Genomic DNA, 25,158 nt, shown 5'->3' with positions numbered 1-25,158 from the left:
TCCAGTGATACTAGCTATTTAACATCTGATAGTCCTTTTCACTCTGCTAAGTAATCCCTCCCCCCCCCCACCAGTGGGCAGTATTGCCCACTTTGGGAACCACTGGTTTATACCTTTAAAAGGTTGGCCGTTTAATACTCCTGGAATATCACATTAGGTCATACACTTGATATGTTTCTTCTTAAACTGTACGTTGCTTGGGGTGGGGGGGCGGAGATCATATCCCTAGCAGTCTTAATTGTGTGGATAAAGTTGTTGCTCCTGTGTTAAACATGAACGTGTTTGCAACAGATTGCATTTGAGCTGGAGGGCATCATCCTCCAGTCAATTGCCACACTTAGGTCTTCACTGTTTCCCAAAAGTTCGAAGCAGATGCCTCCTTCTGAGAAGTGGCAGCTGAGCTAGACAGGCCAGTCTCCAGGTCCTTCCCCCTTTCCCCCTCTGTTTGTGTCTGGCTACTCTCCAACCCATGGGTAGGCAAACTAAGGCCCAGGGGCCGGATCCAGCCCAATCACCTTCTCAATCTGGCCTGTGGACGGTCTGGGAATCACCGTGTTTTTACATGAGTAGAATGTGTCCTTTTATTTAAAATGCATCTCTGGGTTATTTGTGGGGCATAGGAATTCGTTCACCCCCCCCCCCAAAAAAAGCCTCCCCACAAGGTCTGAGGGACAGTGGACTGGCCCCCTACTGAAAAAGCTTGCTGACCCCTGCTCCCTGGCAGCAGGGAGGTGAGTTTCCTGACCTCCCAACAGAGAGAGAAGATGGTCCTACATCACAATTCGGTGTTAAGTTGGCTGGGAGAGGTGATGATTAATTTATTATTTCGGTCACAGACCAGTTCCAGCCCACATACAATATCAAAGAAGTCATAAAACATGATAGGGTTACATTTGAATTTGCAATTAGGTATAACAGGGACAATACAGATATAGCAACAGTTTAAAAATATATAAATTAAAACTTAGTCACTAACATATAACCTAAAATTATCATTTAAGGCCTTAATCATTATGATAGCACAGCTTGTTCCCTAAGTTTGCACAGAATTTGCTACCCTTAACGTGATCTCAGGATCCTTGTCTTCTACCAGGGATTTTAGACACTGAAGTTTGGATTCATTTAGAGATTTTTGCATAGCAGGGGTAATAAATACCGAGCGTATATCCCCGTAGAAATGGCAGCGTAACAAGGCATGAGAGACAGTTTCTACCTCCATCAAGCCGCAGGGGCAGACTCATTTCACATATGGTTTACCCTCGAATCTGCCCTGCAATAAGGCAGATGGCAGCACGTTGAATCTAGTGAGGGTAAATGACTGTCTGTATTTAGGTATTTGTAATTTTGACAAATAATTTGCTGGGGCAAATCCTGGGCTGGGAGAGGCAAAGATTGATGATGGTCTGCCCATGTTGGATGCTTGAGTTTCTGCTTCTGTTCAGAGGTTGCTGCCTTTCTTCACTGCTTCTTCGATCCGAGGTCTCAGCGCCGACAGAGAGATGAGAATTGCTTCCTGGAAAGGGAACCCCAAAAAGAAATTTATGGCCACTGTGAGAACAGGATGCTGACTTAGATGGGCTCTTGGCCTAACCCAGCAGATTCTTCTTTTGTATGGGTGCAGGAGGCCACCATAAGGAACAAAGAAAGAACCTGGCTGTCAGATTGGGCACCTATCAGCATCCTCTTCTCACAGAGGCCAGCTAGGTGCTCCAATGAGAAGCCTGCAAGCAGGACGTAAGCAATAACAACAACTCTTCCCCCCTTGTTATTTCCAACATATTGCCTCTAACAATGAAGGGAGAATATAGTCACTGTGGCTAGTAACCATGAGCCTCCATGAACACCCTTTTTAAAAAAAAACCTCACCTCAGTCCTGATGGTGCGGCTGCCCTGCCCCGGACAGGTGTTTAAATAAAAGTCAAACAAAGTGCTTGGATCTGTGACCTCCAGGTTCAGGTCCATGTCTACGCTTGCCTCCAGGCCTTGCAAGCCTCCGAAAACTATCAAAGCATGTCTGGGAGACAGAAGAAATGGTAAAGCAGGTTTGCGGGATGTAGAGAGAGGATTCTAGTCCCCATAAAACCTGGTAGGATTGCAAAGGTGTACCTGAAAGAAGGCAGAGTTGCCTGGTCCACAGAGGCCCCTCGCTCAGAGGTTCCAATGGAGAGATCGTAGCCTTCTTTATACGGGGACTCAGCAAACACAGCACCTGACCAGCAAAAGACAAATGTCAAGCAATGCACTTAAGCCATGGACGGGGAAAACCTGCGGTTCTCCAAATTATTTTTATTAAATTTACAAGCCACTTAATGCCACTTAAATTTATAAACTACTTAATGACTTCTAAGCAACTTAAGTCTAAGATCATACATTTCCCAAAAGAATGCTGGGAACTCTAGTCTACTTTATTTCATAAAATTTATACATCACTTAGGTGTAAATTTTTTTTAAAAAAATCTCAATCCAGTTTACAAAAAGGATGATAAAAGAAAATCATCAATAAAAACAGCAATAATTCCAGGCTTTCAGAAAATCAAAATATCAATAGACATAAACAGATTAAGACTCCCACTAACTTTCTAAGCATCTGGGTACACTTGTCTAACTAAAAATGTTTTTTGCAGGCACTGAAAAGAATGCAATGGTGGTGCACACCTGATTTCAATAGGCAGGCAGTTCCAAAGGGGAGGTGCCTCCCCACTAAAAGATCATTTTTTTACAGCTGCAGAGCAAGTATAATGTGGGGCCTGTTAACAGTGCCTGTTCCCCCAATCAAAGCTGTTGAGTGGGCATAATGACGTAAAGCAATCTTAAGTATATAAAGCCAGTTGTTAAAGGCTTTATATACTTAATCATAACAGTTTGTTATGGCGTCTTTTTAAAAAGTAGGCGTGTACACTTACTCAGACAGGATGCCAAGCGGACGCTGTAGCCCCAGTAGAGCCCAGAAGCAGTTCGGGGCTGGTGCGATGAAACAACCACCCCCTTCTGTGTTTTGCTCTCTAGGGAAGAAAGTGGGGAGTTAACAGGGCTGGCTGGCCCACAAGAACCCAGGTTTTTGTTGGGATGCGAATGGGCAGTCCGCCTCCCAGTTGCATGGGAAAAGGAGAGGGTTGCTTGCAAATTATGAAGTTTTTCCTCACAACTCTTGAAATCATGAAGCTCAGGGAAATGTTATGAAAGGGAGATTCTGCCCCCCACATCCTTGTCTGGGACAAATTTGAGCAACCTGAGTGCAGTGGTAGATGTGGGGCTAGCCCATTCAGCATTTGGGCCAAGGTATGGGGTCAGTCACGTTACCTAGATTTTGCTGTGGGTTGAGACGCACTGTAACACGAAGGCCTGCCTCCAGCTGCTTATCGATCTGTACCTCCTGTAGGAAGAGAACATTGGCTTGGGATGTGGCAGATCTCAGGCCTGCTGAATGCACAGCAAGGGAAGGGTGTAATATAAGCTATAGGGGTCAGGTAAGGTGACAACGGGATGCGGGTGGCGCTGTGGGTTAAACCACAGAGCCTAGGGCTTGCTGATCAGAAGGTCGGCGGTTCGAATCCCTGTGACGGGGTGAACTCCCGTTGCTTGGTCCCTGCTCCTGCCAACCTAGCAGTTCGAAAGCATGTCAGAGTGCAAGTAGATAAACAGGTACCGCTCCGGCGGGAAGGTAAACAGCGTTTCTGTGTGCTGCTCTGGTTTGCCAGAAGCGGCTTCATCATGCTGGCCACATGACCCGGAAGCTGTACGCCGGCTCCCTTGGCTAGTAAAGCGAGACGAGTGCCGCAACCCCAGAGTCGGCCACAACTGGACCTAATGGTCAGGGGTCCCTTTACCTTTAAGGTGACAACACAGTGTAGTGGTTAGGGTGTCGGACTAGGACCTGGTAGACCAGGGCTCTAAATCCCACCGGGCCATTAAGTGCGCTGGGTGACCTTGGGTGGTTCACTGTCCCACATCACAGGGCTGTTGTGGGGATTAAATGAGGAGAACCATAATCTCCTTGGAGAAAAAGGTGGGATAGAAATGCAACAAATAAATAAATATGAGTAGCTACAGTTTCACATCTATTGCTCTGTCCCCTTTTTGGTCTTTGGCCACATCCCTCACTGGTAAGTGGCCCCCAGGGAGTTATCCTTGATGCAATGCAGCTCTAGGGTCTCCCCCTGATCCGCAGGGACATCATGCTTGCCTCTGCAGAACTCACTCACTCCATCAAGGATAGAGATTGGTTAAGGATCGTGGAGGGTTAAAAGTAGGACCCCCCTTAAGGTATAGCAGCAGGACAGGTGAGGGTTTACCTTTTGCATTCCACAGTTCACAAAGGATCCCCGGCCGGGCTTGGTGGGCCGTGACAAAACCACTCCTTCCCGATACTCCGATTCCTCACTTATCCGCACGTGGTGGGGGCTGTCTAGGGGGTTTAAGAGCCCTGAAACAACATGTCCAAGGTGAGTAATATGGAGTCACCCCCACCCTCCCCATCCAATGCAAAATAAACTAACACTGCCCACATTGTTCACCTTCTGGCATCCACTGGAGACCAAACAATTCCTCTAAGTCTTTCGGGGGTGGGGGTTATATACTCAGCTACTGATTTATTCCAGGGAACCAATCAATTTAGTGTAAAGTTTATGTGCTCTTATTTTATTTTTTGAGGGACCTTATTGAGTGTATAATATTTGTTTATCTGACTGTGACCTGACCTAAGACTGTTTGGCTGGAAAACGTCACTGAACTCTGATAATGATGCTGCATTTTAAATTGCATTTTAACCTGTCTTTTAAATGGTTTTTTTTCTTTTTCTTTTTTTCTTATTATGTTCTTACTGAAATTTTATTGATGTTAGCCGCCCTAAGCCCGGCTCTGGCCAGGGAGGGAGGGGTATAAATAAAAATTATTATTATTATTATGCCTTTTCATTAGGAGGAATGAGTGTGTGGGGACGATGTCTGGTTTCTGACATTGTGACATACCACTGGCTAAACACTGAAATATACCAATATATAATGGTGTCACTATGTAGAGGTGCGACACAGAAACACCCGCACACACAGAGAGAGAAGAGGGAAAGTAAGGAAGGAGGATTAAACAACAGGGCAAATTTTTATTATTATTATTATTATTATTATTATTATTATTATTATTAACAACTCAGAAGTAAATAACCCCAGTCTATTTTTCCATGGGACTAGCAGTGGCTTCCAAGCGAGCCCCGGCTGGGGGCAGCAGCCTTTCAAAAGTCAGGCTTGGGTAGCAACATGGGGGGGGGGGCTTTTAGGAGATGGAGCCGAAAGGGCTTCCTGCTCTCGCAAGGGCCCTGGCAACCCTCAGGCATGAGGAGGCAGCTCTGCCAGCAGAGAGAGTCCAAAGGAGGAGAAAGGCAGGGAAAAGGGGCTCCCAGCAAGAAGCCGGGAGGTGCTTTGACAGGGGTCTCCCTCAACCACTTACCAGCCTGGGTCTGCACTTAAAACAAGAAGCTCATGGTGTCTACATTACTGAGGAAAGTTCCCAGGTAGGCTTCTTTATTCGGCACCTGCTCTTGTGGTTCACTGCCCCCTATATAAGAGGCAGCGGAGAGCTGGGGAGGCAGAGCAATAGGGGCAGCAGGAAGCACGAGCGAAGCGATGACTGGCTTCATGGGTTTTCCTACAGCATGATTTTTTAACATAGTGCATGCACACGTTGTGATTCGAGATATATGGCCACGTCAAATATCATGAAACTATTTTGGAAACTGGTTTTGGATGATGTATTTATACATACATCGTGTGTGTGTGTGCGTGCAGAAATGAGCCTACTATACAGAAGGTAAAATCTGCATTAGTTGTTCTGCTTGCTTTTGCCTCCAGCTCTGTCTACCACTGGAATACGGCCCCCAGAATGTTGCCCGGAAGGGAATGTGGCCCTCCCATTGCTCTAGGCCTTACCTGCAAACTGAAGGTCCTGGTGTTTGGGGAAAAAAGACTTCCTAAGGTATCTGTCCAATAGAGGAAAAGAAATGCTTTTAGAAGGGAAAATGAGAAGAAGCAGCTTCCAATATTCAGCTGCGATAATGGTCAAGTTATCCAGTGATGATAAAATAAAACACTGCAGCCAACAGAAAAATCTAGCCAGCTAGACCTAAGGCCCCCAAGCAGAAGTGGAGTGCACTCTGAGATATACATGGAGCGGAGGGTCAAAATCTCCCCTTCATCCCATGAAGGGCCTGCTGAGAGAAAAACAAGCCTGTCTAATCCCTGGGGCATTATTGTTCCCTCTCTCCCCCCACCAGCAAATTCCAGTCCTCGACAATAAATATTGAGGAAGCATCGGTAGCGTAAAACCATTAAAGGCGCTTTCCCATGTTTTTGCAGAATGACTTACTGGGGACATTCCAGGTACTGCAGAATCCGGGCCAGCTGCACACAGGCCTGACCTCTCTTCTTGATCCCTTCAAATTCACCTTCCACCGTCCTGAAAAGATTGAGGCGGGGGGCGGGGGAGAAAACAGAACAATCTTTGGAATTAAATTTTAAAGTTAAACCCTGTTGGCTTTCTGTGGGCCACTCAGTAACAACAACAACAACAACAACAACAACAACAACAACAACAACAACAACAACAACAATTTATTATTTATACCCCGCCCGTCTGGATCGGTTTCCCCAGCCACTCTGGGCGGCTTCCAACTAAAATACAATAACCTATTAAGCATTAAAAGCTTCCCTAAACAGGGCTGCCTTCAGATGTCTTCTAAAAGTTTGGTAGTTATTTTTCTCTTTGACATCTGGTGGGAGGGTGTTCCACCGGGCGGGTGCCACTACCGAGAAGGCCCTCTGCCTGGTTCCCTGTAACTTGGCTTCTCGCAGCGAGGGAACCGCCAGAAGGCCCTCAGTGCTAGACCTCAGTGTCCAGGCAGAACGATGGAGACACTCCTTCAGGTACTCAGACGCTGCTGCAGTGTGTCTTATTATAAGAGAGCATCTGCTGTCTTTGTGGTAACAGGTCCCTACTCTAATTCCCCATGGCATCTCCAGGTAGGTCTGGGAAGGAATCCCTGCATGGAAATGATGCCAGCTAGCTAGGGGGAAAGCCTCGCGAGCAAGCAGAATCCTTACTTTGAATCCTCCCCTTGCTCATCAAACACCACAATCTCGTCCACGCAGAAGATGACGCAGGCCCTGGCGATCTGCCCGGCAAGGTAAGTCCGCAACTCTGCCGACTGGGCATTGCTGAGAATGGAGCCCGGAAGGGCAACGCTGACTGTGTAGTTGCGTCCTAGGAAATAAAGAAGTTACTGTTTAGGAGAAGCAGCGCACAATAAACATTCCTAGATTTCACGAGGAGGGTTTTATTACCCATCGTACCCAGTTCAGTGGTTAGAGCATCAGCTTTGCATGCAGAAAGTCCCAGGTTACTTCCCTCCTCCATAGCAGCCTGAACCAATCCTGTGCCCCCTCTAGATGCTTTGGAGTACCATCAGTCGTGCTGGCTGGGGCTGATGGGAGTAGTCGTCCAGAACATCTGAAGGTGGCTCCAGATTGCCGAAGGCTGTTCTGTAGCACATTCTAGGCAAAGTTCAGTTTCATTCCCATTCGTGGTTATCCGTTACCTTTATCTTCAATGGGCTTTGCCTCCTCTTTCTGTTTCTCTGCCGCTTCCTGCATCATCTTCTTATCCAGTTTCCTCAACAGCTTCAACTCCTTCCATTTCTTCTTCTCCTCCTTCTCTGGAAGAGAGATGAGAACACAGAATGGACAATAAGTGAAATCCCTGAGAGTTAGCATTGGGGTTAAAACAGTTTCAACACAGAAGGCCCTGGACTAAGGTGTACTGGGAATAATCAAGCAAGGACTGTGCAGTGCTTTTCTCCCAGGACTCTCAGGCTTGGAATACTGCTGGTGTGCCAAGCTAAGACAAAATGAGGCATCCACTTGGAAGGCAGGGGGGAAAGCAGAAACATAAACTTGTTTTTCTTCGTGTGCACTTTGACAAAAATCTTGTGTTGCAAGGGGGTGGGGGGATCTGGAAAGCCAGTAATGTACAGTTTGAAAATTGGTAAATTTAAGACACCATAAGCATATGTGTTTATTAGGCACTTAACAACAGGCAACGGCAGGGGCAAGCCTCTGCACACATTGTATAATGGGAGAATGAGCTAATTTTCTACACTAATGGCAAATGGCCCAAACTATATCAAAACACCCTCTTCTTTTGAGTTGGATGGAATGGCCTTTGGCCTGATCCAGCATGGCTCTTCCTATGTTCTTTGGCAGGACAAATTCCCAGTGCTGACGCAGAAAAAGTAAAAAAAAAGTCTGTGGGGGTGGGGAGAAGACCCAGGAACCCAAAGAGCATTCTTACTTTCCTGCTTCCATTTGCGCCAGTCCATTTTTCTGTCTTCCCCCTAGGAACGAAGAAAGAACAAAGATCCCATTAGCTGCTTCAGCGGGATACATGCCTTAAGGATGGTCACACAGGTAGTTCACATCACCCACTTCTGTTCAAGACACACACTCGATTCCAGGATCGATTGGCAAACAGTCATGTACTCATAATAGTGCATTGTTATCATTATTAATTGCCCACCCTTCTCTGTAAGGTCCCTGGGATACACCCTAAGAAAGAGTCTGGCTGTTGGATCAGACCAAAGGCCCATTTGGTCCAGCATCTTATAATCATGAACATCAAATAGTAATCACCATCAGATTATCAGCATCTTAACCAGATGCCCCACTGAGAAGCCCACAATGGGTCCCATCTTGTGGGTAAAAGATGGGCAGCTCTGCTCATGAGCATCCAGAGGTGCTTGGCAAGCCCTGAGTTAGACCCATCTATCTGCCTGGTGTTTGTGGAACATCTGAAGGGCACCAAGAAGGAGAAGGGGTCCGGGTGAGGAACTGGTATTAGATTAAAGTCTGTGGCTAAAATTGGACGCGGGTGGTGCTGTGGGTTAAACCACAGAGCCTAGGACTTGCTGATCAGAAGGTCGGCGGTTCGAATCCCTATGACGGGGTGAGCTCCTGTTCCTCAGTCCCTCTCCTGCCAACCTAGCAGTTTGAAAGCACGTCAAAGTGCAAGTAGATAAATAAGTACCGCTCTGGCGGGAAGGTAAATGGTGTTTCCGTGCGCTGCTCTGGTTCGCCAGAAGCGGCTTAGTCATGCTGGCCACATGATCCGGAAGCTGTACGCTGGCTCCCTTGGCCAATAAAGCGAGATGAGTGTCGCAACCCCAGAGTCAGTCACAACTGGACCTAATGGTCAGGGGTCCCTTTACCTTTACCTTAAACCAAAAATGACAGCTGAGTGAAACCTCCATGTCCCAACGCTGCCTACCTTGGAATATGAGGTTGCTGGGAAGGGTGTGACTTTACCCTTTGCCTCGCCCTCTCAAAAGGTCTCATTTTCTCCCACCACCATTATTTAAAAGATGTGCCCCCTCCTCCAAAAGAACAAGAGGTCCCCCGCTCTCCTCAAGCATCAGCGCCATCTCCTTATTCACCCCAAGAGTGGCCCCGATTTCCCACCCTCCAAGAAGGCTGAGCCCTCTCACCTTCCCCCGCGTAAATGCCCAAGCTGAACCTAATGCACAGCAGCCTCTTCCTTCCACCCCCTGAATCCCACGTGTACCTCCCGCAAGCGCTTCGCCTGGCTTTTCTCCGCCATGTTCCACTCGCCCAATCACCATCCTACAACTTGGGGGCGGGGCCAGTATTATCCTACGACCGCTGATTGGGCGAGAAAGGGAAGGGCCACAGAGCTATGAAACAAGCAAGACAGGGCTTCTCCCTGTATAGATTTGTCACTTCCTGGTTCATACTGAGAGGCTTTCCCCCCGTGTGTGTTAAATCGTCTAACCCTTTCGCGTTCGCCCCTCAATCCCTGGTAAAAGATTGGAGAGGGGAAAGGGACTTTTATAAGGCTGGAAAGGGTTGCATTTCCCCAGATCTTAACGTCGAACGCTAATATCTCATTCGCAACAAACGTGTGTTGTGCATGTGTGTGAAGCGTATCTCCAGTTGCGCTCCTGCAGGGTTTAGTGTTAGTTCGTCTTGCTGACAATATTAAGTGCCCAATTAGTTATTTCTCTAATCAGGACAGAAACCGAGCTGAAAAACCCTTCTGCGGGGAAGGACAGTGACACATCAGGAAGGGAAGGCAGGATTCACGCTTTCACTTATTCCTCGGAAAGTTCATCCTCCGTCCTAGCAGGTTTAAAAGATGAAGAATCGGAGTCACACAGTTCTTTTTCTTCCCTTCAGAGGCTGAGCATTAGCAGCGGCAGCGGCACATTTCCGTGATGACAGGAGAAGTGTTACTGGAAGAGAGGGAGAAAGGAGACCACTGCTGCACGTGGCTGGATCTCCTTCTGTTATGCTTTGTGGAAGGTGCTAAACTTTTCTCTAATGGGCAGAAGCAGCCTGTGCCTGGCTAAACATACATCAGATTACACTCTTTCTAAACCAAATAAACATACAAGTTCAGGCGTTACACAGCCCAAATATTTTTTAAACAACTTCTTGACACGACTAGCCTAGTAGGGAATTGTTTTTCAAATATATAAAATTCTCACACTGTTATGTACTGAAGTTCTCACCCTGGGCCAGCAGGGGGATATTGTAGATAGTTTTCACTCAGGTCTACATATGCAAATGAGGAATTGAAAGTGATGTTCAGTGATTGGATAGTTACAGAAAGTTGTTATGTTGCTTTGTAGTTGAGCTCTGTCTAAGCAGGTTGGCTGAACCCTTCAGCCCTGTTCTGTTCTGGGCCTGTGAATAAACAAGAGCTGTCTGAAGAATTGCTGTGCCGTCTGATATGTTCACCCACAACTTAACACACACAGTTGGCTTTCCTGCCCCTTGTGACATTATGATTAAAATGGGAGAAAGACTCTGCAGAGGAAGTAGATGAACAACTTTGGAATAGCTTGCCAGGTTCGACCTCAGTCAAGACTTAGAAAAGACTTTAAAAATAGCACATTGCTGGTACATGTGTCTGGTCTGACTGAATAAAAAAATAAAAACTATGCTGACAGGAAAGTCATTTGCCTGGGTCTCTAATATATATGCGGTAGCCTTGCCCCAAAATTATTTTCTTCTGGGATTTTCCCCCCTTGAACAATTGATCAAATGACAAAACAGCTTGGACCCAAAATTGGTTTTATTCTTCACTCCCCAGACTCAAAATGCAACTGGTAGAGCTCTTATCCTCCATTCACTAACAGCAGCTAAATTAGTGGTAGTCAAAATTTGGAAACCCATAGATATCATTTTGAAGCTGGGATATTTTACATATAGACAAATTAACTGCTCTACAAAAAGAAAAAAGACCAACACCAGTTACACAACATGGTATCCATTTACTGACTTTGTAAATTTATTAAGCGTGGTTTTCATCCTCCATCAACACATGGGATATTATGGAACAACATCTTTATTTGATTGCCTATACTGGAACATAAGTGACTGCAACTTTCAGCTTATATTTACCTCAATCTTTTATCACTCTCTGCATTCCTATTTAATGACATTCTATGATTATTTTGTATGTTTATCCTGTTAACTTGAAATTAAAAACCCCAAAATGTTTTCTTTTTCTTTTTTCATTTTTCATGATTATGTTGTCCTCTAAGAACCTCAGTCCCAGCCAGGATGAACAGCGGTAAGGGAAGATGGGAGTTGTAGTACAGTCACACTTTAAAGGGGCTGCAGGATCCCCCACCCTTAAGGGAAATGCGAGGATTTCTCATATTGATAGGACCTGTCCTACCCTTGAAGGAGAGTGAGGGAAGATAGGACCAGATGTTCTCCTTCCTTGCACTGGAAGAGAAGTGGTCAAGTAACAACTGCGGGGTAGAGGCAGGGGAGAGATCATTCTAGACCCATACCAGTGTTACAAACCACCTACCTGCCCCAACACACATACTTCCCAAAAAGCAAATTTGTAGTGAATTGCAGTCATAACATCACATGCTCAGAAATTTCGTTCGTTAAGGAGCTGCTTCTAAAAATTATTGCACTAATAAGGACAGCCCAGCAAGAAGCACACTCACAGTTTCAGTTAAAAATTCAGATCAAAAGTAATGCAGGGGTGCCTTTGGAAGCTGTTGAGCAGGGGATGGGGAGGGGATGGGGCTTTCCAATGTTGCAGGACTACAACTCCCATCACCCCTAACCATAAGGCCATGCTGGGAGCTAATGGGAGATATAGTCCAACAACATTTGGATGGGCACAGATCTCCCCATTCCTATTTATGGAGATGCGTTAAGAGTTTCACAAGTAACACAACAAATTGTAGCCTGTTAAGGAAACAAGGAACTGTAGCTTCCTAAGGAGGAAATTACAGTTCCCAGGATTCTTTACGGGTGGGGGAGAAACGTACTTTAAATGTATGCTGGATGTGCTTTAAATGTATGGTGTGGTTCTGACCACAGATATTGGAAGCCTGACAGGCTGTGAAGAGAGTGGCCAGGAGCAGCATTCTCCATTCTGCTGCCTTCCAGATCTTTTGGACCACAACTCCCATCTGGGAGACTATGACAGGGCACATCACGTTGGTGAATGTGCGATCCCTAGGGCCTAACACTACTTCCCTGCTGCATATGCAAATTGGCAACAGAGGGCTATTCTGCACCCTGATGTCAAGCGGCAAAATAGGCACGTGGGTTTTCTTTCTTTCCTTGTTCCAACATTCTAGCTACAGAGCCTGCTTCAAATGATCATATTACTGCCCCTGTGTCTTCCGACTCCATTGCTGCAAGATGCTGTCTGCGGCTTCCAGAGTTGAGTCTTCCTAATGCACAAAACAAAAGTAAGTTTTAAATGCTGGTGTTTGGCACTGCCAAGATTTTTTATCTGACGCCTGCCCCCCACCCCCACCTTGCACAATCAAAAATAGCTGTTCAACATCTGGAGGGTCACAGGTTTCCCAGCACCCTCATTTTTTGCTAAAGCAGCTCACAAGATACAAAAAAATGTATGTAAACATGTCCCCCTCAAGTGGTGTGAAAAATGTGGGAAATCATTCCAAATAATCCCATGGACAGCTCACCTTGGCAAAGCAAAAGCGAATGAGATGGTCAAAGTTCTTCTTCTGTGGTGGGCTAAAGAAGGCAGAGACCGGAATGGCGGTTAAGCCCTATGGAGGTAGAAGAATTGTGTATTGACAGATTTTCCAGCTACATGATAAAGTATCTGCCTTAGGTTTTTTTTTAAAAAAATGAAAACGGACACCTATTCTTTGTAAGATTAAAAAACAATTCCTGACTGTTTTTAAATCTTTGTAATTCACCTTGACACACAAGTGAAAGGGGATTCATAGATTAAATACTGTTGCTATTCTTATTAACATTATAATTACACGTATCATTGTAAACCACTTTGAGATTATTATTTTTTTACAATCAAACAATGTACAAATTTTATCAAGTAAAGAAAGAAATCTTATTATAATTATTATTATGCACTCTCACTCGTCTGGCTTCATGTCCTGAGTGTTTCCCCCCTGGTTGAAATGGGTGTCTGAAAATGTCTCTTGCTTGGATGGAGGAGAGAGGGGTGTGTCCATATACAGAAACTGGTTCACTGTACAAAAGCTAAACACTGCATTCATTGATCCATCCACCTTTGTCTCTAGCCCAGCCCACCACTGGCACATGGCCCCTGGAAGGCGGAAAAAAGTTCTCCACCCCTGGAGCTGTCAATAATGAGTTGGATGGAGTATTGGTCTGACACAATCCCAGGTGACGTTCTATGTTACCAACCTTCTGAGTGCCTGAGGCAGAAAATCCAGTGTGGCCATCCCTTCCCCGTGTCAAGAAGCAGCAGACTGGCAATAGTGCCACCTTCAGTGTTTTCCCAAATCTGCCACCTAAGGCAGCCACCTCACTAATGGTCTGGACGGTCCCAAACCTTGGGTCACGTACCTTGTTCTTGATCATCCACTTTGTAAAGCGATAATCGTACGGCTCCTCGAAGTCTGGCTCATCAGGAAGTTCATCTTCTAAGAAGAGAGCATGGGCATTGATTGAGAGGCTAAGTGGCTAAGATTGCTAAGTGGCAGAGCACATGTTTTCATGAAAAAGGTCCCCAGTTCAAATGCTTGGCACTGGAGAGACCCATAGTCAGAAACTCTGGAGAGCTGATGCTGATCAACAATGCAGGGCTTTATGCACAAACTATCTTAAGTACAGTGGACGCTCAGGTTGCAAACGTGCATCCCGCAGAGATCACGTTTGCAACCCGCAGCTGCGCATGCGTGGGTTGCGATTCGGCGCTTCTGCGCATGCGCAATGCGTGATATAGTGCTTCTGTGCACGCGTGACCACTGAAACCCGGAAGTAACCCATTCCGATACTTCCAGATTTCGGCAGTCCGTAACCTGAAAAAAACACAACCTGAAGCGGCTGTAACCCAAGGTATGACTGTACAGTGGTGCCTCGCAAGACGAAAAGAATTCGTTCCGCGAGTCTTTTCGACTTGCGATGTTTTTCGTCTTGCGAAGCACGGTCCGTTGCAACTGCGCCTCTTCAAGCGGCTTTTAAAAAAAAGCACAAGACGTTTTCGTCTTGCGAAGCAAGCCCATAGGGAAATTCGTCTAGCGAAGCAACGCAAAAACGGAAAACCCTTTCGTCTAGCGAGTTTTTCGTCTTGCGAAGCATTCGTCTTGCGGGGCACCACTGTATAAGGCAGCTTTCTATATACAGTGGTACCTCAGGTTAAGAACTGAATTTGTTCTGGAGGTCCGTTCTTAACCTGAAACTGTTCTTAACCTGAGGTACCACTTTAGCTAATGGGGCCTCCTGCTTCCGCTGCGCAGCCACCGTGCAATTTTCTGTTCTCTTCTTCTGAAGCAAAGTTCTTAACCCAAGGTACTATTTCTGGGTTAGCGGAGTCTGTAACCTGAAGCGTCTGTAACCCAAGGTACCACTGTATCTCCACTGAAATCAACCCTTTATTCTGAATCCTGAGGACTAGAACTTTACTTTATGTTTAAGGGAAGGACCATGGTTCAGTGGTGGGGCATCTGCCTTGCATGCAAAAGGTTCTAGGTTCAATCTCCAGGCCTGGTAAAAACCTTTGCCTGAAACCCCAGAGAGTTGCTGTCAATCACTCTAGACAGACAGTACTGAGCTAGGTGCACCAATGGATCTGAATTTGGACTGGGTCTCAAAACAAGCAATATTATGGCTTCAGACCCACCATACATGTACAGCACATGGCTTGACTCAGAGAATCCTGGAAACTGTAGCTTGTTAAGCATGCTGGGAATGCAGCTGGTGAACTACATTTCCCGGGATTATTATTTTTTTGAGAGGAAAATGTGTTTTACATGGATGATGTTCTCTCTTTAAATGTATGTTCTCTCTTTTAAAAAAATAATAAGTGTCCACCATTAACTGGGTGAAGGGGGGGTGTCACGCTTACTGAATTCGGAGAGGTCGGCCACTACAAAATAGGAACCCTCTGGGATAATGGGCTTCATGCCAACAGCAAGCAAGCTCTGGACCAGGAAGTCTCGTTTTCGCTGCAGCCGTTGAGGTAGCTGGGCAAAGTAGCTCTCGGGCTTCCCAAAGCGCTCAAACTCTTTCTCTAGCCCACAGGCCACGGCTTCCTAGAGACTCATGAATAACAACAGATGGACATCAACTGCAAATGCAATTATCAGGCAAGATTAGCAGCGTCAAAGTTGTCACTAATTCCCCCTCCCCCAGGTTGATTATTCCAGTAAGTATATACATTCCATGCTCAGTTCTTTGAGATGCCAAAAAATATTAATGTGGGTCTTCTTCGGTTTTAGTCCTACTCCGAGTAGACCCACTGACAATAATGGGCATGATTTAACTGGCCCAATAATTTAAATTGGCTTGCTCCAAGCAGAAGAATAGTTCCCAAAAGCCTGCGGGAAAAGAAGCTTCACCTGCTGGCGGAAGGACAACAAGGAGGGAGCCAGGCTGGCCTCCCAAGGGAGGGAGATTCAAAGCCAGAGAGCAGCCACTAAGTAGGCCCTCTCCTGCAACCCCAGTTAGAACTACAGTGGTACCTCGCAAGACGAATGCCCCGCAAGACAAAAAACTCGCTAGACGAAAGAGTTCTTTGTTTTTTTGAGCTGCTTCGCAAGACGCAGTGGCGTAGCGTGGGGGGTGCCAGGGGTGCCGGCCGCACCGGGCGCAACATTTGGGGGGGCGCGTTTGGCCGGCCCCCCTCGAGGAAGCGGGAACCTCTCCAAGGCCTTCGGAAGGCTGCTCCGGAGCCTGGCGGCAGGAGGAGGTCTCTCTGCCCCACCGCCAGCCTTCGGAAGGCTCCTCTGAAGCCTGGCGGTGGGGCGGAGAGACCTCCTCCCACCGCCAGGCTTCGGAAGGATGCTCCGAAGGCTGGCGGCGGGAGGAGGGCTCTCCGCCCCACCGCCAGGCTTCGGAAGGCTCCTCCAAAGCCTGGCGGTGGGGCAGAGAGACCTCCTCCCGCCGCCAGCCTTCGGAAGGCTGCTCCGAAGCCTGGCGGTGGGGCGGAGAGACCTCCTCCCTGCGCCAGCCTTCGGATGGCTGTCCTGAAGACTTGTGGTGGGAGCAGTGGCGTAGCGTGGGGGTGCAGGGGGGGCCTGCCGCACCTGGCGCAACATCGGGGGGGGGGGCGCGGAAGAGACTCAAGTGCTAAAATCCACGGGTTAGGGGGCGCAAATTACTTGCCTTGCCCCGGGTGCTGAGAACCCACGCTACGCCACTGGCAAGACGGCAAAGTCTTGCAAGTTTGTTTCCTTTTTCTTAACACCGTTAATACAGTTGCGACTTGACTTCGAGGAGCAACTCATAGAACGTGGTGTGGTAGCCTTTTTTGAGGTTTTTAAAGACTTTGGTGATTTTTGAAGCTTTTCCAAAACTTTCCCGACACCGTGCTTCGCAAGACGAAAAAAATCGCAAGACGACAAAACTCGCGGAATGAATTAATTTTGTCTTGCGAGGCACCACTGTATTATTTAGTTCTTTCTAGATTAAGACTTGCTTTAATGGATTGCATGTAAACCACTCATAGGATCCATTTGGGCAGTACAAATGTTCTAGATAAATAAAAATAGAAAAACATGGGAGATTGTAGTCCAGCAGCATCTGGAGGGCAACACACTGGTTACTCCTGCAGTGGAAGGGACTGTTTTGTCCAGCGCTGTTTTCTTACCTGAGCTGCTGTTGCACAATGATAAACTGAGTTTTGATGAATTGTCCTCAGGTGCTTCAAAAGGTGGTCGGGCCCAATTGTCCAGCCAACCTATGGCCACGGAAAAGGAAATGCGGTTATTTTTCAGATCTCTGGATAGCTGGTATTCTTCATATGTCACTGAGAGTGTGGGAAAGTCTACAGTGGGCAGGTGAGGGGCTCTGCAACCAGAGGGCTACATTGCCGCAGAGGCAACCTTCTGAGGAACACCTGTCAGCAGTGGGAGGAACCAGAGGCAAAAGTAGGCGGAGCAATAAAGATAAATGCTACCTTTGTACACCTGGCTGGTTTCTACCCACAAACACACCCTCTAGCCTCAAGAGGCATTACTAGAGTTCAAGGACACATTAGGAACAAAGGAAGCTGCCTTATATTGAGCTAGACCATTAAGGTCCCTCCAGCTCAGTATTGTCTGCACTGACTGGCAGTGGCTCTCCAGGGTTTTAGGCAGGCTCCCAATGGCAGTGCTTGTCCCCCAAGCCTGAGGTTCTCCTGGTCTACGGGATAGTCTCCTGGTCAACACAAAGATAGCTAGGCAGCTCTACTGTTTATGAACAATACAAAGCTATGCTATGACCATCGTCCTAATATTTGATGAAATGCTGTGTGCTTTGAATTACCTGTCGGCTGATCCATTTTTCATGTGTAGATGAAGATGATTATTAAAATTGCTATGCTGCCCTTCATCCGAAGATCACAGGGCCTGGGACCTCTCACATGAAAAGTATGCACCTTACCATGGACCTATTCCTTTGCCTGCAAAGGATTAGGTAGGAATTTCAACTGGAAAACAGTCCTTAAGTCTGGCTCCTCCTACACCTGCCTCCTCACCTTCCATCCCGTTGCACTGAAGGTTTTTCCGGCACTTCCAATGGTCACGGTTCGTTCCCACATTCCTGGTAAACTGGCTGTCAGCAAGGAAAGAAAATGAAGCTGAAATCTACACGGTGGTGCATTCAAGAGAAAGGAAATCAGAGCTGGAACATTCCTCCCATAAGGGAGAAGCACCCTGAGTATCTGCTCCTTTAAAAACACTGTTCTTTGCAGAGTCTGGAAAGTCCAAGGCAAGATCTTGCAGGAGTCAGACCACTTTGGTCCCAAAAGGGAGAAGAAGGCATAGGGACCCACAAATGCTCATACCAGCTCAGGCTCACAGATTAGGAGGATGATCAGGTATGAAGCCAAGTGTCCAGAAAGCGGATCTGCCTTACCCATCCGGATATGCTTGTTGCCATCGTAGACCAGCCACTCGTATACCTCATCACTGAAGCAGAGGACGTCATGTCTCACACACAACTCTGCAATGAGCTCCATCTCCTTTCTACTGAACACCTGCACAAGAGGGAGAAGACTGGCAACTCTGGGCCCCTTTGACATAAAACAGTGGCAGCTACTCCCACTGTTGGAATAAGGACGCTCCGAACACCCATGGGAAGGGTAGTCTGCTATGCTGAGGAAGGTGTTCCCAGGTGGCAGAGAGAAGTTAAGGAATTTGACACTCTTTAAGACAATAAATAGGGACACAGGTGGCGCTATGGGTTAATCCCCACGATGGGGTGAGCTTCTGTTGCTCGGTCCCTGCTCCTGCCAACCTAGCAGTTCAAAAGCACATCAAAGTGCGAGTAGATACATAGGTACCACTCCGGCGGGAAGGTAAACGGAGTTTCCATGCGATGCTCTGGTTCGCCAGAAGTGGCTTAGTCATGCTGGCCACATGACCAGGAAGCTGTCTGCAGACAAACGCCAGCTCCCTCGGCCAATAAAGTGAGATGAGTGCCGCAACCCCAGAGTCGGTCACAGCTGGACCTAATGGTCAGGGGTCCCTTTACCTTTTAAGACAATAAATGCTGCTTCATCAGGAACAGATGTCATTCATTCACTCTGTTCCTAAATGGAGACTTCAGACAATATTGCTGTCTTTCAAGATTGGTTTATGAAGAGTTTTCTTTTTACAACAAAAGTTGGGAGAATCCTCAACTTTCCCCCCGATCTTGCAGGAGAGGAAAATCTGGCTGCAATGGCATACAAGACTGGGGAAAGGTGGTGGTGGTGGTGAGGATGGGTTTAGCTGAAGCAGAGATTGATGCCTATGCGATGCCCTCAAGCTACAATGATTCTATGGCACATACTGAACTGCACATACATATTTCAAATGTACATCAAGTGGCCTGTGCAAAATTGCAGGGTTCTTAGTTACCTTCCCCAAAGGGTTGTTGGGAGAGTTCAGCACAATGGCTTTAGTTCGCTTGGTGAACTTTGCTGCCAGCTCGGCTGGATTCAGTTGCCAGTCTCTGCTAGAGTTCAGCTTGCCACCTTCTGCAGCATTCTGGCGGAGGAGATGGAGAAAAAGAGAGAGTCAAGGGAGAGTCAAGCCACTGGACTTCTGCCCATGGGCAAAGGCCCCAGAACTAGCTGTTTCGTTTGATTCAGGTGAAGCTGTGGAAGAGCGGAGCCACCATCTAGGATCAAGGCCAGTAAACTAAAGCTGCATTGGGACAGGACAGAGGCAGTGTTGAGACAAGACAAAAGTACTGTTGGTGAGTGACTCATCCATTCAGGGATGTGGAGTTCAGGTTGTTTTGGATGAAGTAGCACTGCCCGTAAAGAAGAGTTGGGTTCCAACCCCCATGACATCCACCCATACCCCAGTCTGTGTGGCCAATGGTCAGGATTGATGGATGTTGTAGTCTAGTGAATCTGAAGTATCAGGGTCACTGTTTACAAAGGCCAGCACAATCAGTCCACTTACTAGTTGCAGAGGTATGAACACAGAAGTCCCACCAGCCATTTTCACCATGGGCTCATAGCAGTCAAAGTAGGGCTCAATAATAATGACCTAAGGAAATGCAAAAGAGGTATCAAGCACATCATTGGTTAGTTTTTATATTATGTGGTTACAGGATTTCAGACCTCAATATATTACTTGATTTTGTGTGTGTGTGTGTGTGTGTGTGTGTACGTACAACATTTTAACAAACTGCCAGACAAAAGGATCATTAACAGCAGTGATGCCACCCATCTGCCTGTCAGGAAGAGAAGAAGGAAGTAAAGAACACGAAACAAGGCTGGCTGATGGATCAGGCCAAAGGGGGCCCACCTAGTCCAGCATCCTGTTGTCACAGTGGCAAACCAGATGCCTTAACAAAAAGGCCACAAGCAGGACCTAGATGCAACAGCAACACTCTCCCCCACTGCAATTTCCAGCAAATGGTATTCAGAAGCATACTGCCTCCTGACAGCAGAGGCAGGACACAGCTATCAGAGTCAGCAGTCATTGATACCCTTATGGATTTGGCCCGTCCTCTTTCAAAGCCATCCAGTTTGGTGGACATCACTGCCTCCTGCAGAAGTGAATTCCATAGCTTAGCTACATGCTGTGTGAAGAAGTCCTTACTTTTCTCTGTACTCCCAACATTTAGCTTCATTGGGTGGTTCAGGGAGGCAGAGGCTAGAACCCCCACTTTCCAGTTTCATGAAGTCTGAGAAGCATTGTCCTAGCCATTAATATGTCCCAAAGCACACAGGCACTCTGTTACCTCATCTCCATCATCCACCAGAGCCTGGAAGCAGCAGAAGAGGGCCTCATAGGCACCAACAGTCACCATCACATTTTTCAGAGGGTCCAGGTCTCGCTCGAGCAGCTTCCCAAAAAAGCGGGCCAAGATTGCTACTAAACGTGGGTGGCCCTGGGGAAACAGCAGAGGCTGAGAACACGGAATGGTAACCTGAAGCAAGCAGGCTAGCAGACGTTTATTGAACATTTGTGCTGAACTTGATCGTAAAAACAAGTGTTCTTTCTGCTTACTTGCTGCACTTAGATTGCAGCCTCCCCAGAAATCCTCTTCTGCAGCCCCATCTGCACTATACATTTAAAGCACTATGATACCACTTTAAGCTGTCATGGCTTCTCCCAAAGCATCCTGAGAACTGCAGTTTTTGAAGAGTGCTGAGAGTTGTTAGGAAGCCCCTATCCCCATACCTAAGGGACACGGGTGGCGCTGTGGGTTAAATCACAGAGCCTAGGAATTGCCGATCAGAAGGTCGGCGGTTCGAATCCCCGCAATGGGGTGAGCTCCCGTTGCTCAGTCCCTGCTCCTGCCAACCTAGCAGTTCGAAAGTACGTCAAAGTGCAAGTAGATAAATAGGTACCGCTCCGGCGGGAAGGTAAACGGCGTTTCCATGCACTGCTCTGGTTTGCCAGAAGCGACTTAGTCATGCTGGGCACATGACCTGGAAGCTGTATGCCGGCTCCCTCGGCCAATAAAGCGAGATGAGCGTCGCAACCCCAGAGTCGGCCACGACTGGACTAATGGTCAGGGGTCCCTTTACCTTTACCTTATATCTCCCTACCTATAGAGCTACAATTTCCAGAGTGGTTTAACAACCAATCCCTCTTCCCGTGGGATAACTGTGCAGGGAACTATGTATAGTAGTGTTCTTGCATAGCAACACTTCAGACTTATGTAAGGTATGCATGCAGCCTGAGAGAGAAAGGGAGGAGATTCTTACGTACAAATTCTCGGGTATATTGGTGCAGCAAGGTATTCTCTCCACCAACGGCCTCTACCAACGCTTCCCTGACAAAGTCCGGTGGGGGGAAATTAGGGAAGCCTTGGCCCAGGTTCACGGTCTTGTACGTGGCTGCCAACTTGACAAACTCCACCCTAAGGAGAGTGAAAGGCAAAAGAGCAGAGAGGAAGAATTAAATCCCACTAGGCCAGCCTCCTGCAATCTCAACCCCAGCTGGATTACAGATACTGTCTATTGCTGGGGTTCAGGGTATGCAAAGAGGCAAGCCTTGGTTGGGTGGATGGTTTGAATCCCATCATTCACTGACTCCCTAAAGCAACCTGCCAGCCTAGAGCAGACAGATATAGCAGAAGCAACGGACATGAGATAAAGGAAGGAATGCTGAAAGCCTGATGGAGGCCTGGTTGCTAGGGGAATGGTGACAGAAGTGTGACATTTGAGACCCAAATGGCTTAGGCATTCTTGGGGCACCTCTATGTGATTATGGGGGTGAAGATACCAGTATGGAGCCATGCTTGTTGTACTTCTCATGACCTGTAACCTTCCTTGATATATGTAGAAGGATGTTTATGTTTTAAGAACGTTTAGATGTTTTATGACTCTGTGTGCAATCTCTATAAAACCCTCATTCTAATTCTCCTCGTGGAAGAGCTTCTTCTTAAGTGGCAGTTCAGCTAGAACAACCACATTAAGTTTGGCTCTGCCCTATTGAAATAGTATCTAATAAACTCTGGGTCCCTAACTGGATCTGCTGAAGCTTGCTGTAATTGTAATTCTCTTGGTTCCATGTTTTCCTAAAAACCTGTTCCCTCTCATCTGGGTAATGAACAGGTGGTGTAGAAGTAAATTCTTACCACACTTGGACTGCCTGGATCATGTTTTGGGGCTGAACTGATGCTCTGTGCTTGGCTGGCTAAGACTATGCTGCTCCTTGAACTCTGCTCTCTCGGGCAAGTATTTTGACAAAACGCTTTACCCTCCTTGGACAGAGGTCCTAGCACCTAACAGCAACCCTGGACCATAACCAGTACCCCTTCGCCCAAGCAAACAAGATGTTGTTGTTGGTTTGTCAGGGTGGGACTGTGGCTGAGTTGCAGTGTGCCTGCTTTGAATGCAAAAGGTCCCTGGTTCAATCCTCAACAGTATCTCCTGTTTAAAAGGATCAGGGAGTGGGTGAAGTGACTAGGCTAGATGTAAATATAAGGCCTCTTTATCCTGAAAGGGCTCTGCACCTGTTCAGCTTTTATTTTTGCTTGGTCAGTTACCTTAATAATGCTCTGTATTTCTTTTCGTTTTTAAGAATGGTAATTTATGTTTGCACGTTGTAAGCTGTCCTGATATTTTTATTATCTGGCCATACAGAACTACATTTATTAGTAAAGAAAGAAAGAAATAGTCTGGCCTTGTATAGTCTGGCAGCTGGGCAAGTATGGACTGGGCAAGTATGGTGTATGGGGCCCACACAAGAAGGAAATACCAGATATTCTTCTCTACGCCCTCCAGCCTCCGAGCCTGAACCATCCTGGACATTTTTGCCTAGAGAAAGGAGGAAAGGGCGGGGGGAAAGAAAGAAGGAAGGAAGGAAAGAAAGCATGTTAGAATTGCTGCTGATAATGGCTCTTTAATAACAAAGAACTGCAGAACTTTTTCATCATCTTTCAGATCTTTTATATGCCAGTAGTTGATATGGTCCCTATAGGTTCGCTTATTTTAGTTTACAGCTGGTCTGTGGAACCTTTGGCCCTTCAGATGTTGGTGGACTACAACTCCCAGCAGCCAGCATAGACAATGGCCCAGGATAGCAATGGGAATTGTAGTCCAGCAGCATCTGTAGGGCCAGAGCTTCCCAAAACCTCATTTAGTGGCATTTAAGAGGGTCTTCTCTAATTTTTCTATGGTGCTTTAAAGTGTGGAATTCTTATTAGGGTTTTTTTGGTAATTTTTATAATGTTCCAAACTGCAACGTTTGATGCATAAAGTGGTAAATAAATTACTAATAAAAAAAGGAGCAACCTTAGCACAGCAGGCAGCAAATACCCCGACCTCCCCTGCTCTGTTCTGTCATCACCAACAAAAAACTTAAACTCCATCCATACAAAGCACAGTCACATTTTCCAGCTGGCTCCTTCTGGTTAAATGGTTTTCCTATGGCAGGGCAGACTTTTTCAGGCCTAGGGCCACATCCCCTCCTAGGCGACCTTCTGGGGGCCACATGCCACAGGGTAGATAGGGCCAGTGGCAAAAGCAGGAGCAGCAACAAAGGTGATTTCCCCCTTTGTACAGCAAGCAACACCCACTCGCACTTCCCATCCTCCATCCAGACAAGGAGGAGACTGGAATGTCTGCAGAGGGTGACTAAGACGATCAACAGTCTGGAAACCAAACCTTATGAAAAATAGTTGAGGGAATTGGGCATGTTTAGCCTGGTAAAGGCAAAAGGTAAAGGTAAAGCCTGGTAAGGAGACTGAGGGGAGATATGATAGCCACCTTCAAATATCTAAAGGGCTGTCGCATGGAATATAGAGCAAATTTGTTTTCTGCTGCACTGGAGGGAAGGACCCAAACCAATGAAATCAAGTTACAAGAAAGGAGATTCCAACTAAACCTTAGGAAGAACTAACTAATGATTGACAATAAACAAGCTACCTCGGGATATGATGGATTCTCTTTTATTGGAGGTTTTTAAACAGAGGTTGGATGGCCACTGTTAGGGATTCTTTCGCTGGGATTTCTGCATTGCAGGGGGGCTGGATTGTGCTTATGGTCCCTTCAAACTTTAAGACTCTACAACTTTAAGACTTGTTCCAACGAGACCAAAACACTCAAGCAGGGCCAGTGAGGGGGAGAGTTCCAAGGGTTTGGTAGAGAAACCTGGGAGTCCACATTTGGCTCCTGACACTCCTGGTCTTCCTACCTTAGAGTGATACCAGCAGAATCCAATACGATTATTCCTTCCCAGTAGGTAATGAATCAAGGACAGAGCGATACTTCTAACCATACCACTACAACACTGGTTTGCTGTGCCGTATGCATGGACCTGTGTTATTTCTTACACAGAGAGAGGAATGGGGAAGAGGAAAAGAAATGAGAGATCAGTTGCATTCAGACATAAACCCAAAGCTGTTCCTTGATCTTGGGAACCGTCATGCAAAATGTGGTTAGGATATCCTAGGTCCAAATATCTCATAGTCCAAATGCACTATGAGAAAATGAACAAGTTTGCAAAATACATAGCTGATGTATGAGCATACATGGGGTGTGGGTGGGACAAATTGTAAAAAGTGAGGTCAGAAGGAAATGAAATTTAGAAAAGTACGGAGAGTCATAATTATCTACTTGCAAGTGCCAAGATGTCTGTGTCATCAAACACTGTTTTGTAAATTACCATTGTTAAGCACTTAATTATCACTTTGTTTTTATATACCTTTTAACTGTTGGTTGATT

The 25,158-nt window shown here is 46.7% G+C and overlaps 1 protein-coding gene across 1 annotated transcript in view; it reads right to left on the bottom strand.

Moving 5' to 3' along the window:
• Window positions 1-781: 781 nt before the first annotated feature.
• LOC310697911 (uncharacterized protein) overlaps window positions 782-25,158 on the bottom strand; it is a 36,209-nt gene continuing 11,832 nt past the window's right edge. Inside the window, exons 3-27 of the mRNA XM_083484514.1 lie at window positions 24,629-24,751; window positions 23,192-23,250; window positions 21,698-21,848; window positions 20,721-20,870; window positions 19,934-20,020; window positions 19,382-19,510; window positions 18,396-18,516; window positions 18,016-18,092; window positions 17,146-17,235; window positions 15,403-15,589; window positions 13,902-13,978; window positions 13,028-13,114; window positions 12,702-12,769; window positions 9,527-9,701; window positions 8,338-8,380; window positions 7,586-7,702; window positions 7,092-7,251; window positions 6,358-6,447; window positions 5,922-5,971; window positions 4,293-4,423; window positions 3,301-3,373; window positions 2,904-3,002; window positions 2,107-2,209; window positions 1,867-2,014; window positions 782-1,513 (exon numbers count right to left, since the gene is read on the bottom strand). Coding sequence (XP_083340640.1) covers window positions 1,439-1,513; window positions 1,867-2,014; window positions 2,107-2,209; window positions 2,904-3,002; window positions 3,301-3,373; window positions 4,293-4,423; window positions 5,922-5,971; window positions 6,358-6,447; window positions 7,092-7,251; window positions 7,586-7,702; window positions 8,338-8,380; window positions 9,527-9,701; window positions 12,702-12,769; window positions 13,028-13,114; window positions 13,902-13,978; window positions 15,403-15,589; window positions 17,146-17,235; window positions 18,016-18,092; window positions 18,396-18,516; window positions 19,382-19,510; window positions 19,934-20,020; window positions 20,721-20,870; window positions 21,698-21,848; window positions 23,192-23,250; window positions 24,629-24,751 — 2,670 coding nt within the window. The 3' untranslated portion in view covers window positions 782-1,438. The remainder of the gene's footprint in view (window positions 1,514-1,866; window positions 2,015-2,106; window positions 2,210-2,903; window positions 3,003-3,300; window positions 3,374-4,292; window positions 4,424-5,921; window positions 5,972-6,357; window positions 6,448-7,091; window positions 7,252-7,585; window positions 7,703-8,337; window positions 8,381-9,526; window positions 9,702-12,701; window positions 12,770-13,027; window positions 13,115-13,901; window positions 13,979-15,402; window positions 15,590-17,145; window positions 17,236-18,015; window positions 18,093-18,395; window positions 18,517-19,381; window positions 19,511-19,933; window positions 20,021-20,720; window positions 20,871-21,697; window positions 21,849-23,191; window positions 23,251-24,628; window positions 24,752-25,158) is intronic.

Source organism: Podarcis liolepis, assembly GCF_965112155.1.
Source record: "Podarcis liolepis genome assembly, chromosome: Z".
Classification (NCBI taxonomy): domain Eukaryota; kingdom Metazoa; phylum Chordata; class Lepidosauria; order Squamata; family Lacertidae; genus Podarcis; species Podarcis liolepis.
The sequence above is the reverse complement of the archived record's forward strand: the minus strand, read 5'-3'. Positions and strand labels throughout refer to the sequence as shown.